Source organism: Leptosomus discolor, chromosome 6, assembly GCF_034619465.1.
Source record: "Leptosomus discolor isolate bLepDis1 chromosome 6, bLepDis1.hap2, whole genome shotgun sequence".
NCBI lineage: Eukaryota > Metazoa > Chordata > Aves > Leptosomiformes > Leptosomidae > Leptosomus > Leptosomus discolor.
This window is the reverse complement of record NC_141396.1, coordinates 30,904,872-30,919,477: the sequence shown is the minus strand read 5'-3', so window position 1 is coordinate 30,919,477 and position 14,606 is coordinate 30,904,872. Positions and strand designations below refer to the sequence as shown.

Sequence of the window (14,606 nt, the reverse complement as noted above, 5' to 3'; positions counted from 1 at the left end):
CTGTTATGAGCTCACCTTTCTATCTGCTTCTAACAGAGAAGCTCTGCAGGGAATTGCTCACTTTGCATCATGATTATATAGCCAATATTAAACAACTAATGTCATCTATTTTTTTTCTCCTCCCTCCAATTTTAGGGATGAATGGCAGCGACGCTACACTGAAATTGTTGCTATAGATGCATTTCACTTCAGACGTTTCCTTGATCAGTTTGGTCCGGAGAAAATTAGAAGAGAGCTCAACAAGGCCAGTAACCTCTCACAATGGCCTGCAGTCTCACCTTTTCAAATATTTCATCTTATTATCTTCAGCTAAGGAAGTTCTTAGTTGTGTCCCTTATAAAAGGTGTACTTCAGGGTTTTGCTGTCCAATGTTAAAGCAGAAGCTTGTCAAATGGAATTACTCTTATCCTTTGATGAGCTATTCAAAGGTGTATTTTATTTAACTTTCAAAAGTATAAATGAAATTTGGATATACATTTTGCTAACTCTTCCCTGTCCTGCTTCTAAATTATGATTTAGACAGTTCATAAATATGGTGCCACTTGCTTTTCTTCTATCTTATCGTGTTTGCTCTTGGGGTATTGCCATATTACCTGGGAGTTTATATATTGATGCTTCTTGATCAGATCCAGCTGTTCATAAATCTCCTATCTTTATTTGCGCTATAGCCGTAAGGGCTGTTGCAACTGAATACAAGCATATACATGCCAGTTAGATCTTACAGTGATGGGGGTGTTCAGAAGACTGATAAATCAGGCCAGTTTTAGTCCTTTAAGCAGCACTTTGACTGACATTCAGAAACAGCACACTTCCTACTAACAATTCTTAGACATTATTAATCGCTATCACTGTGTATTCAAAGCAGTCAGTCCTTGACCTTACCCTATGCGAGCTGTGTGTATGCAAAACTGCACTGCTCCAATGGCTGTGGTCCTTCGTAGTCTTAGTCATTGATGACTTTGAAGTTGCCAGGCTGAAGAACTCTTTGATTAGGGAAGCTGGAACTGTGGTGGGCATCTTTTTTCTTTCCCCTGCCCTCCCTAATTTGGGATCTTATCCTTAAATAAGATATTTGAGTTTCTAGATTGTTCCCAGCCCTTGGTCTCTGTCCTGGACTACTAGCTGCGTAATGTTTGGGAACATGGAGTTACTTTCCCAAGCCATGGCAAGTGCTTTATCATGTTACAAGGCTGAGGTTTTCATGTTAATTGTTTTTCTTCTTGCTTTCCTGCTGCTGCTTTTCTTGAAACTAAAGCAGTCTTTTCCCAGCTCTTGAGGCTGTACTTTCTCAATGACCAGTAATTGCCATCAGTGAGCTGTTTGTAGTTCTGAGGCCTTAGCTTTCAACCTGTGCCAATGTTTTCAAGGCCTTTGCTGTTATCCCACGCATAAATTTTATCTCCTAACAAGAGATGCCTGGTATCAATCTCCAGTTCTCATAGCGAATTCTCCTAAGTTAATAAGAAGGCTAATGGACCAGAATGAGGGCATGGCTAGTATAAGGCATAGGTAGTGAAAGGTCTGTGGCCTGTTAGAGCAGTGGCCATGCTTTTTTTACTGGGCAGTTGAGTACAAGAATGCTTATACAGTTACACTGTCTTAGTGTGCTTATATTTGGGTTCAAAACATGCTAATGATGAAGTCTGCGTAGTGTGCTTCTGTGTTTATAGATTGAGTGGGCTCTGCTTTAGCCAGGGTGTTAAATATAAGGGCACAACACTACCATTGTTAAAGCTCCTGCTTTCTGTTAGTGTAGGAGGGTGTAGAATAATACAGTATGCATTTTAAATAAATTCAAACATAGGGCAGGATGTTCCTACTTATCAGCTGGAAAGGGAATATACCTGAAAGCTCTCTTTTTTTTTTTTTTTTTTTTTTTTTTTCCCCCTCCCAGAAATGATGTACAGTGCTGAAGACTAATTCAGTTTAGTTGTAAAACTTGTCTCTTGACTAAAGTAACATTCATCAGCTTGTTTCTTCGTGGTTGGTAATGAAATTAGCCCTGAAAAAGACAGTAAATAAATTTTGTAAACTTCAGTGATATCTTAGTACAAAATTCAAATTACCTACTCTAGTGAATTTATGCTCTTTCTACAATTTTTAATATTATTGATTGGCTTTGGATTTTTAAAATAAATTATGGTAGATCCGTGCAACTCTTACACAGTGTATTGGTTTGACTGATGTTGTTTGATGAGGACTGATCAATATTTAAAGAAAATTTTAAGCCTGAATTAGTTCTGTTTACTACATTAAGTTTACTTGAGATCCTATAGTATTTTAACAAATCAAATATTTTTGAATGTACTATGGTGGGTTTTTTCAGTTTGATTTAAAATTAATGTTAACCTTAAGATTTTTTTTCTGTCGGTGAAACCAAGTTGATGGAGTAAGCTGCAACTGTAGTTCTATTATGATTTAATAAATCAGGACTCGGTAAGCACAGTATATGGACACAAGCTTTGAAATACAAGTGTATTATGTATTGGTAGACACAGCCCAGTGTCCAGAGGTTCTTTTGTGTGTCTGTTATTTTGCTAGACATTAGGAAATAACTGAAACAACTTGAAGTGATTCTTCTTGCAACCTGTATTGTAAGCCTATATTTCTCCTTTATAAGATTCATTTGTCTTAAAGAACCAGATCAGTCCTCTTAAAAGGTAACATCTGAAGCTGACGCTTGTTTCTGGTTTAACCCCTAGTCATAAAAAAAAATAATATTGTCTAAAGTCACCTGTTCAGAACAAGAAAAAAAAAATCATTTTATCTGATTTCAGAACTGAGATTTGCAGATATATGTGTAAGAGATGTCACCGTTTCATCCTTGCCAGCCCCTTGAGATTATTGCCTAATAAAGACTCTCACCGGTAATAATTTTTCCATTTGCAAGTTCCACTTTCCAAATCTTAAGGAACAACTGACAATTGGGCTTGCAATCCCACCCATAAATGTTGTTAAGCTTATTTTGATAGTCACCAATTAAAAAAAGCTACAGCTTTTTGTCAAGAAATGCTTCCCTAAGAATTATGGTATGCAGAATAGTTATGTTTCAAACTGTTAACAGTGAGAACTATATGTAACAGTTTTATATGAAAACAAACCAACTGTAAACATCACATCACTTCTAAATAATGAGACATCACTTCAGGTTCATTTATATAGTTCAAAAGGAACAGCTCTTCTGCTTCCCATTTGGAAGCAACTTGCTTTTCAACTGCACAGAAAGATTTCATATTCCTGTATTCCTAGGTGAAACCTATTTAAAATATTGGTGCATTGTCTCTTTTTAAAAGAAGTTGTTGCTTTTATCTTTATCCTTCATTTCTGTGAAAAATCATAGGGGACCACTTAGATATTTTCCTCCTTTGCTGCTGAAGTCCTTCAAGTATTTGCTGACTTGCTTACTGTGTCTGACAAGACAGCTTTTGTTCTCCTTGTCCTGGCAAATTGAGAAATACATGCCCATTAAGTACAAGCTGAAAAGAAAATGGCATCCTGTTGCAACACCAATCAGTTTCCCTTGCTGGGAGGATGGAGTTTGAAGAATTATTGTCCTCACAGACAAAGTACTAGCTTGCTTGGCCCATTGTACAAACGTGCTTTGGACATTAAGCACACTCATAGCTCTGACTTGAAAGAGCTCAAGAAGCTGCATGCACCTGATGATGTGTAAGTGCTCCTTATGCAAACTCTGAGTCGTGGTACCCTGCTAAATTATAACTAACAGAAGTCTGAATTTGCAGCTTAGATCAAGTTGGAGTGAAACCATGGATCCTTCAGTCTGTACCAGACAATTGTACCAATTCAATAAATTTTTGTACTGTTGAAAAACTTCCCAGAGAGATTTATCCTACATGGAAGCACCTGCCTTTACTCAAGATTTCTTAATGAATATCACACTTTTTCCTCCTACCCTCATTTGTTGCATTAGACCTGTATTCTAAGATGCCATTTTGTATTTTATTTTCAGTTTTGAAGAATTTCAGTAATACTGGACACATCAGTTCAGCTGTCCTGTATGCTAAATGGGCCAAAAAGCAACAAACATGATACAATCTACTGTTAAAAGTTATTTTCTGCTCTGGTTATCCTGAAAAGTTTCCTGTAGCTGTGATGAAATCCCTAGGAGTCAGCCCCTGTATCTGATTTTAATTTGGATCCAAATAAAGCAAAATTCTCTTTGCCTTAAATTCTTCAGTGATTGACCTTAAATTTAAAGGAAGCCTAATGGTGTAGTGAAGTAGTCTGAATTGGATATTGCTGGAAGACAACACTGATTATTGTTACTATCTTATTGTTTGAAAATAGCGCACCAGATTGCCTGTCAGCTTCATCTTCTGACTCTTGTCTGCCTGCAGGCCTACTGTGGCTTCTCTCGACCCAATGTTCCACCTCAACACCTCTCTGCAATAGCCACAGGAAACTGGGGATGTGGTGCCTTTGGAGGGGACTCCCGATTAAAAGGTACATTTTAGTAATTCGTTAGTGTCCAAATGTATCAAATATCTTAGACTTTGATTCTTGGCCTTATTTTTTTGTTCAAGTACATTTTTTTGTTTTGTTCAAATTAATACATTTTAGCCAAGAATTGGAATGAATAATAGTTAAGCTGTCCATAGAACTGGTTCATTAGCTTTGATTTTTAGGCCCTGAGTAATGTGGCCTTAAACAATAAAAATGCACGTCGTTTTTATATGCTATTTTCAATTTAAAGTTCGAGGTAAGCATGTGAGGGTGAGATGCTGGGTTTACGAAGACCTGTAGCACTGAAGCCCTCAAAAGCATGGACACACAATACTAGTTTACAAAAGAACATGTTCATTGCAGTTCCCAGTTGCATGAATCGGTTGACTTTTCTGGAGAAGTCTTTCTATATTATGCGTAAAATTCGTATCTCTGCAAAGCTGTTTAAAGTACGTGGTGATTTGCAAGGCCTCGCAAACTTGCTGGCAATGCTTAGTGTTTAGTTTTACTCCTTAATATATTGCTGTATGCCAGAGAGATTTCAAGTCATTCAGACATGCTTTTTTCTTTCCTGACTTGCCTGCTTTATCACTCACTTTCTCATGTTCTTCTTTTATTTTTAGTTAGAGTATTTATAATGCAGCAGATATTGCATGCCTACATTCATTTAAAACTTTTTCCCATCAAGTCAAGAACGGATGGATCCTGACATTTAAATTGATATCCTGATTCATACAGTTCTAAGTAGACACTTACATTTTTGTTTTCAGACCTTTGGAGAGTATTTAAAATTCGCTTTTCTGAACAGCTTTAGGTCGTTACATTGAGACAAACAACCATCAGGCTACAAGCTTCATTAGTTTTCTTAATGTGTTTTATTCATTGAGCATCTTTTTTTTTTTTTTTTCTTCAACGCTCATTGATTTCCTGACTGTTGTTTCTAATTTCCATTAGATAAAGTGGGCTGCCAAGTGCAGATCGCCAATATCAGAAGTAGTAAAGTAGTATTTTCTGCAGGATTTGATTATACTTGATTATGATTATGTTAGGAAGGTTTAATAAATGCTTTGATTTGTATAAGGCCTTCTCTTGGATCTGAACTGTAATATCCCATGTATGATTTTCTGATGTGTGGGTTTCTCTTAAAAATATGGTTCAGCTGATCTAAGCCATTAATTTGTGCAGCACTGGGTGTGACTTAGGAGGCATTGCTCACTGCAATGCTTCACTTCCTCTCCCAATCAGTCAGAGCTCAAAACTGAAGCAACCAGAGCTGAGTCCATTTTGTGCGGTAGCCCATAAGAAAAGTCTTTGATGTAGACAAAGACATGAGCCATGAGATGGGGTCCTTCGTACCGTGGATATGAACGCGGGGCAGAACAAGAGCATGTAAAGACTTGAACATTCTCTGTTTTATTTTAACCTAGTATTTTAGTTTCAGGTAATATTTAACTTAGTATTTTAGTTTGAGCTTTCATTTATGTAACTCTTCATCTGGTTTTGGATGAACCTTATTTTTTTTCCAAAGTCTGCGAGAACACTTAGCAGGAAGTTACAGCACTGCTGCTGTTATAAAAAATTCATCTAAACCTATACGTGTGCTCTCAAGTCTTCTTCTGACCTTTTGGCAGCCCTTACTTAGACAGATGTTGGTTTAACTTGCACTTAAATTACTCTTTTTGTAAACTCAGCTTAATTTCTTACTTGACTCTGAAAAATCAATACTTAACAAAGAGAATTAAATGACAGTGATGTGCTATGGGATACGGAGCTGGTTGTTTAGTATGTGACTTTTTCTCTGAGCTGATGCTGACTAGAAACAAGAATGCCTTTTTTTTTTTTTTAAACTGTGAGCTACGAAAAGAGTACAGCAGTTTGTCATCTGTGTTTTTATCTGAGTAGAGTTGCATTTCATGTGTGATAATCAAATGAAGTCTTTTCTAGTTCACAGATACTTCCTGGACAGTCACAAGTGCTAAAGGTGTTTCTCCCTTTTGTTCTAAAATGCTGTATAGGGTAATTCTGAACTCCAAATTCTCTCAATGATTTCTCTTCATTATAAGCAAATTTCTTACACTGGAGGATAATATTTTACACTTCATAGGGAGTCATAAATTCTTCATTTCAGAATATGTTTTAGAAACTCTGAGATCATCAGTATCACAGTTTCATTGAACCCAAATAAATAACTTTTGTTGACTACACAGGCTTGACAGTGTATTGCAATGACAAAATAGTTTTTTGTAATTAATTTTTTTTTTATGTAGTGTTCTTAAATATACACCCTCGTTCTTTAAGAAGGATCTGTAACAAAGACTTCAGAACCACCAAAGTATTTGATGTAATTGGATATAACTGGATAAGTGACATAATGCATTATGATATTTTATCATGATTTCTTTTACTCATGAATTAAAGGAACATGGTTGTGTATAAAATATGATTTCACTCAAGGTAACAGATTATGTGAAAAGTAAAGTCATCTTAGGGGAAGAAAAAATTAATGCGGCTTTAAATTAAAGATCTGGTATGTAAACAAACCAGATTACAGTTAAGTTGAGAATATTTCCACAAAATTTTAGTATAAACTTAAGGTTTTCAATACTGAAAAAAGTGTTTATATAATTGGGAGGATTTGGAAGATCTTGTCTTGCTTTTCAAACCAGGGGCTAATTCAGTAATTACTACCTGCAGGGGTACTCTACCACTGTCTAAAGACTGGAAAAGTGTTTGTTTTATTGAAAATGCAAAGAAGATGATCTGATGAGGCGTCTCATAAATACCTATGTTTAACTTCTAACAACTGTGAGAACTCTTTAGCTGAATTGGGGTCCTTATTTATCTGAGAAAATAAAGTTCAGCAGGAAGATTGCCATCAGCTTTAAAGAGACGCTTGTAGGATTAGTGGAAGGAGAGAAGAACGTGCCTCTTGCCTCATATAAGGCATGTATTGAGGTGCTGCAGTTCTGAACTTACACAACGGGCAATGACACAGGACCCAGTGTAGCATTGCTGTGCCTGCAGTAGCGGAGTTCTGCCCTGCTTGCCCCTGCTGTGTCTGAAGCCACCTTCCTCGCACCGATCTCTGGGCTTGGGCTGTGCTGCCCCAGAGGTACCACAGTAGGGGTGTCCCTGGTGATAAATAGCATCCTTTCCTCTGGATACAAGGGACTGAATGTGTAGGGCCTGTGAGGATAGTTGTGTCCCCAGAGGGACCTCGCTGCATGGTAGAAGAAGGTATGTCAGCACAGCCATTCCTTTAGGTGCAGGTCCAGAAGAGTTAAATGGGATCGCATCAGCTGGGTGCAAGGGGCAAGAAAGCCCAAATCCTTCTAGTCCCCTGTACCACAGGCTCTATTGCTCTTCCTGTGGTGCTCCTTTCTGTATCGGTAGTGTGGGTGAGTCACGTGGTATTGTGTATCATTAATGCCCAGAAGATTGTGAAGCCTGATTCCTGATATAAATTTTGACCCTGGTGTCATAAAATTTATAGCAATTCAAAATAAACAGTAGGATATTTTTAATATCTTCTGTAAAGTGAAACTGCATTGTTTGTTTGGAATGAATAATAAGATTAATTACGTTCTGTTCCCCTGTGCAAGTTAGTTAATTAGACCCTTTAAAAGCTGAACTACTGAAGCTTCACCAAATCCACAGCTGGCTCAGTAGTTTAATTAAAATATCATTGCCAGATTGAGATTAATTTCACATTTGAATCATGTAATTTATAATTTTAGCTATGGGTTTACAAGAGGTTTTTTTGATTAAAGAATGCAGTATTTTATTAGGTCTCTTTAAAAATGTGAAAGATTCTTGAGCTGATCTATGAACAGCTTTCTATTTAGTCTCCACTAGCAGGTGGTAATGCAGTACATAAGCTATTTTATTTAAAATTAATCTTTACAAAGACAATATTAATCCCATTTTAATTAACTCTGCTTACTGGGTAGAAAAAGAAAAAATTAATATCAGAACTGCACCTGTAGGCTGTGAAATAAGACAAGCTGCAATATATTAAATAATTGCTGGGGTCCATTATTTGGACTGTTGTAACATTACCCAAAATGAATGTGTGATTGATTGCATGCATCTGTGACACTCCAGCCTCGCTGTGCTGGTTGGTGAAAAAACTCTTGTAATAGTTTGGTGCTACCTAAAATGGTCTTGATTCTGTTTCTCCCCTTCCCTGTTCTTGGCTATGTAGTCTGGTGCCCCCCTGGCATCAGCTCTGGCTCTTAGCCAACCCATCACTCATCCAATTCAACTGCTGATCTAGCAGAAAACAATTAGCTCTTATTCTTTTGTCATATAACTTTTCTGCTTGATTGGTGAATGGAATTGGCACAGTGAGATGTCTGATGAGCCCCTGAGAGCTGCAGAAAAGTCAGGAGGTGGGTGAGAAGGGAGAAAATGTAGCTGGACCAGAGCCACTTTCTCCAGTTGCAGTGGGTCGTTAGCTTGGCTCAGCTGGACCATCGATCAATATGCCAGATGATTTCTCAAGATGAATCTTCAAAAACCTGTTTCCAAGATAGGAAGCATTCTCCTTTCTTTTCCATATAGAAAAACAAAGTCTGTCTATTTTGTAATATTAGTCATTGATGGAAATTGGGATGCAGCTTGGTCCAGTGAGTTTGACATAAAGCTGGAAGTTAAATACCTTGAATTGCATTCCTGGCATTGCCACTCGCTTTTATAGGTCAGAATGAGCCATCATATTCTGTGCTGCATACTTCTGTTACAGGTAAGGTGTACACCTTAAGTTGCACAGTAAGAGGCTGCAGAGCCATAGGTCTTCTCTTGGGAGCTAAAAGTTGGGTCAGCTCCTGCTTCTTGTAGCTTCCCTAGTGAGAGGGTTGGTTCCCTTCCTTCTGAAGGGTGGCAGAGAATGGAAATTGTGATGTGCTAATGGAGGCTTTTTATCCCACTGTTTGTGACTTGGTGCAAGCAGCCTAAACCAGGGTGTAAGATGGTGCCCTGTCGTCTTACACTGTCACACACGTTTATTGGAAAATTAACAGCTGCATGCTGCTTGGGGGTGGACTGGAAAAAAACCCTTTGATTTTTAAGCACACTGTTTGTCTGGAAAGTAAGGGTGGTTGTCACTAGTGAGTCCAGCAGCATACCTCAATACTTTGAGCTGCAGCGCCCACTGTTCTTTACCATGTTGTAAAAGCAGAAGTAATACTTACCCGTACCCATTTTCAAATCACTTTGCAGTGTTCACCTAGAGATGGGTGGTATGATTATTTGCTGTAAACTTAGGCTATGTTTTTCCCTTCAGCAAATTGTTTCGTCCTGTATTCATGTGTATAAACTTGTTTATTGTTTCAGCCTTAATACAGTTATTGGCAGCTGCTGAGGCTGGACGTGATGTTGTTTATTTTACCTTTGGAGATGTGGAGCTGATGCGGGATATTTACAGCATACACACTTTTCTCTGTGAGAAGGGCCAAACTATTGGTGAGCATAAAGAAATCTCTTCATGCAGCAAAGAGACTTACCTGTCACTTAAGTGGAAACTGTCCAGTAAAAATCATTGTCATGAAGTCCTGAACGGAAGCAAATGGGTCTCAATTTATTATTTATTTGCACCTGGTTTCCAGAGTGGGGAACTCTTCTGATTCAGGGTGAACTGCGCAGTGTTAATCTGCTAGAAGACTCCTAGAATCCTTTTATAATTCACTTGGGAGTTACACTCCAGAATTTGGAAATTACAGATAAGTGTGGTAGACAGAAGGTTTGGAAAAGTTTTGAATATAACTCAAAATGCTTTAAAAGGGGAAAATCTGCTTACACATTCTTGATACAGGTTTGTCATACAGTGATTCTGGCTTGATCCTGCAAGATGTGGCCAGATGTGTTGTCCAGTAGCAATACAAGAAAAGCAGCATAACCATTGCCCCGCTGTAATGGTTTAATTTCTGGGACAGAAGCACAAAGCTAAGTAATTGGCAATACATTTGTAAGTAATACCTGTACAAGCCTAACGTTTGGGTAGCTGGTGCAGAATGCTCCACAAAGTTGGGGGAGCCCACCCTGTGTCCTGAACAAACCTGGAAGCAGTCACATTCCCCTTACACGGCTGTCTACCTCCTCTTCCACTCCTCATTTAAACAGATGTTTCTAGCCACTGTCTTGAGTGTGAGTGTACATGTGCATTGCTAGTCTTCATTTGCAATCATACATTCTTCAGATAGCATGATCTGACATGGTTTTTATTATTTCTTTTTATTTTTAAGGGGACGTTTATAAGCTGTTATTGAGATACTACAATGAAGAGTGCAGAAGCTGTTCTACATCAGGACCAGATGTCAAGCTGTATTCTTTCATATACAACACCATTGAGTCCTATGCAGATTCTACTGATGATGATGATGAAGAAAAAGGGTTGTGCTTTGAGGATTAAAATAAATTTATTTGATCAGATTTATTGTTCATCTCCTCCCACTGATATATTGTGTGAATTGCTGGGTATAATGTATGAATTGGCTTAACTTGTGTATATATATATTAACTGCATTGGTAGTTTTGTATAATGCCCAAACAAACAAACAAAAAACCTCTTTTGAAAGAGGAGATTTTTGTTTGATGGTTTCACACATGAGAACCTTGTTCAACGAAAAGATTTCTTTGGTAAATCTGGTTTGCATTATACCTTGTTAAGCAGAATATTTTGGTACATCTTTGTCTGTCAGTGAAGAGATTGCTGAAAGACATTAGAAGACTGCTCTGTACACCTTTACCTTTATTTTTCAGAGATCTTACCTAGATTTCTCCTGTAAGCTTAGTGCTGGAGTACAGGCAGCCATGTAACTCCTGAGATGATTTTGGAGAGAAGTTATGATCATTCTTACTGAAAATTGTCATACTTTGATTAACTCCTTAAGACTGTCACAGTACCTTCATTGTTCTTACCAAGTTTTTAATTCATTTAACTTAAAATGTCCTGGGTTTAATCTATTTTTTTTTAATAAATGGTTAAAAATTGAAAGATTCTGGAGGAGCTGTAATGCATTTTGTAACTTCATTGTCGATATCGAATCAGACATAAAAGTGAGCATGAAGAACTAGAGAAAAAATGAAGTATAGGAGGGTGGGAAAATGACAAACGTGACCAAAGTTAGAAGCAGAGGGGGAAACATTTTTCACGCAGAACTCTTCAATACCATGTTGTTGGTGCTATCAGTCACAACATTGAACAAAGTCTTAGACTTGTTAGTGTATTTGAAGTTTCTCAAGGTTCACTGTTGTCGGTGATATCATTTGAATTAAGGTCTGCTAGTTATGTGTATATTGTCATATCAGTTCTCCTTTATCACAACATGCACATCTGTGAGTATAAGATCCCCTGAGATAATGTGAGTGAGGAGATGGAAGTCACATATCAGTGGGAGGAAGGTCTGCAGGCTGCGGATAAGGTCTTGTTAGGAGTTTATGCCTATCTTTAGGATTTGGAACAATAACAATGAAGAGGAGGCAAAAGATATGTAAAAACTGTGCTATTACTATCTCTGTGAATACCAAATTAGTGTTGCTGTAGTACGTTAATAGCTTACACAAAACTGCAGATACATCTGTGATAAAGCTTTTCCAGGTCTTTGTACAGGGCCAATCCAGTGAAATGTTGGTCTATTAGTAGTTTAAACCCAGTTTAAGCCCAAATTGCTAAGTTTAGCCTCTCTGTTATATTTTCTGGTCCGTTATGGTTGCTATTACCAGTTTAGCAATACAGGTAAAAACTGGAGCAGGAAATGTAGTGAGCTAAGGCTCTGATACCAACAAACCTCTTTGGCTAATGTTGGATAAAACCTCCAACCCTGAAACACAACATGGTGATTAAACGCTGGAAGGTGTTGTCGGTCTGGCTTACAGTGAAGCACTTGCTGCTTGAGCTGCTCCGGTGGAAGAAACAGCAAAGAGTTTGGATCATTTATAAACAGTGTCAGAGTGCTGCACCTTTGCATGAATGCTAAGCAGGCAGCTTGGAAGCATGTTGCTTGGGAGTCTCAGACATGGCAGTTTAAGGGTTTCTTCTGATCTTCTCACCAGCTGTAGTTGTCTCCACCCCCATCCATAATGGGGTAGATTTTCAGGCCTTTTTCTGTGTTTGCAACTTGTGTCCTCAGGCTTAGAGGAAGTACTTTCTCCTGCTCGTGGTGTTTCAGAGTTTCAGATCCTGCCAATAGGAATAACAGTGTTTTATAGTAAGCTTTTATTTGGGCATTTTAGGTTCAGCTATGATAGTGCTTGTTAGATGCATTGCTGATGGTAAATGTACCCTGTTAATTAAGACAAGAGATGGAAAATTGGTGCTATCTGCCAAACCTTCTTAACCTTACTACTCAGGATTTCCTATAGAAAAGGTGAACAGAATTTGTTCCTAAACAACTGGAAGAAAATACAGCAAAAAGCTTTAGGTGGCTAGATGTGACCTCCCCTTTATTGTAAATAAATACATCTTTATTAGTGCAATATTAATTTTCATTGTGAGGGGAAGTGATTGGTCAGGTATGAAAAAATAAGGTCCCAAAATTAAGATGGCATAAAATTCTACTTCAAATCTAGAAACAGAAAAATATATTTAACTTCGGAAATATTCTGTGAAGATCACATTATAGGGTATCCAGTTAAGAGAGTTGTTGCTGTGTCAGGTGTTTCCAGGGTAATCCTAGTCATTTTATGCAGTCTGTGTTTTCAGTGACATCTGGGAGTTTTCTAAGATGGAGAAGAATGCCTTTTATTTGAGATCGTTCTTTTGAATGTGTTTACCATACATTATTCCCCCCCCTGTGAAATATGGTTGTATGGACATGAGAAAAGGAAAATAATAGCTAATTTTCTGTTTAATGTGTCATCTGAATGAAAGTGATACATCCTGCATTTGACTGCGTGTCCCTGATCTCCTAAAGGGCAGTGGTGTAAGAACACTTTGAATATGACTTTGATCGCAGACAGGCTGAAGATTGTATTTTTCTTGGTTGTATTGGTTTGGTTTGGGTTCTGGGTGGGTTTGTTGTTTTGGGTTTGTTTGGTTTTTTTTTAGCAGAATAGCCCAGAGTTACCAGATTAACAGCGGTGTTACATTCCCGTGACTTTCTAGTTCAATAAAGAGCTAAACTGCCCAGAATGCTGCATGTGGATGCAGAAATTTTGCATCAGCCTGATACATGCTCTGCATCTTCCTTTCTTTTTCTCTCCACCCACCACTCTGGGTTTATAAACAACCTGAAAAGTTTTCTTTAGCTAGAGATGCCTTTTGGTGCTCTGTTTGAAGTAGCATGGAACGGAGATGCCGATGATCTCTTTGTGCAGCCTAGTAAGCTTCAGTTTCACTCTACTAGAAACCTGTTTATGGAGTATTCTGGTTTTGGGGGGGTTTATTACTTTAAGGATGTTTGCTATCTGATTGCAAATAAAAATGAACTTCCTACCAAACCTTTTGTTTTATACTTTTTAGCAGCTAAATTGAATGCTTAATATGAAACAACAACAGGCAGTCATGTAGGCCGCCATGTTGCCTCATAGTCAAGTTTGGTGTTGGAGCACTTCTGTGGTTTTACAGCTCTTGCACCTAAATTCCTCGGTTTTGAGGTGTTCTTATCTAATGATGAGTACCCATTACTGTATATATTATAAATTGTTGACGTGTTCCTGACATTCTTCTAAACTTACAGTATACGCACCATTATATTATATTGATTTTTCTGGTTCTGTATGCTAATGTTTACATGATTTTGTAGGAATACAAGTAAAAAATTCTGACTAAAGCAATATTGTGTGCTTTGTCTCTTAATATACTTTCCAGAACAAAGAAATTCCAGCATATTTGAATGCACATGGCACAACACTATAGATAGTTCTAGCAGTAAATTTAATAATTCCAGTGTTTGGTACATAAAATATAGCTGGGTAACTTGTTCTTACTCCACAATATGGTAGTGATTGCTCCCACCTGCGTAGTGATGTTAAAAACGAAGTAATGACTATAAATTGGAAGGGTGTTTGTGTGAGTGTGGGGCTTCGTATGCGTGTATGGCCACATGCAGACAGTTCGATGTTAATTCCCAGTTTGCTTTTGGCAAGCAAGTAAGTGTGTGATGATTCTTTGAACTTCCTGGAGGAAATAGAACTAAATAGAA

At 37.8% G+C, this 14,606-nt stretch overlaps 1 protein-coding gene across 3 annotated transcripts in view; it reads left to right on the top strand.

Annotated features, from left to right (window-relative positions):
- PARG (poly(ADP-ribose) glycohydrolase) overlaps positions 1 to 14,238 on the top strand; it is a 69,774-nt gene extending 55,536 nt beyond the window's left edge. For 2 of the 3 annotated variants that reach the window (XM_086467425.1, XM_086467424.1), the window contains exons 15-18: positions 136 to 244; positions 4,359 to 4,464; positions 9,799 to 9,927; positions 10,707 to 14,238. In XM_086467425.1, coding sequence (XP_086323551.1) covers positions 136 to 244; positions 4,359 to 4,464; positions 9,799 to 9,927; positions 10,707 to 10,873 — 511 coding nt within the window. In that variant the 3' untranslated portion in view covers positions 10,874 to 14,238. The remainder of the gene's footprint in view (positions 1 to 135; positions 245 to 4,358; positions 4,465 to 9,798; positions 9,928 to 10,706) is intronic. The other variant, XM_086467426.1, reaches the window with a different exon arrangement.
- The last annotated feature ends 368 nt before the right edge of the window (positions 14,239 to 14,606 follow it).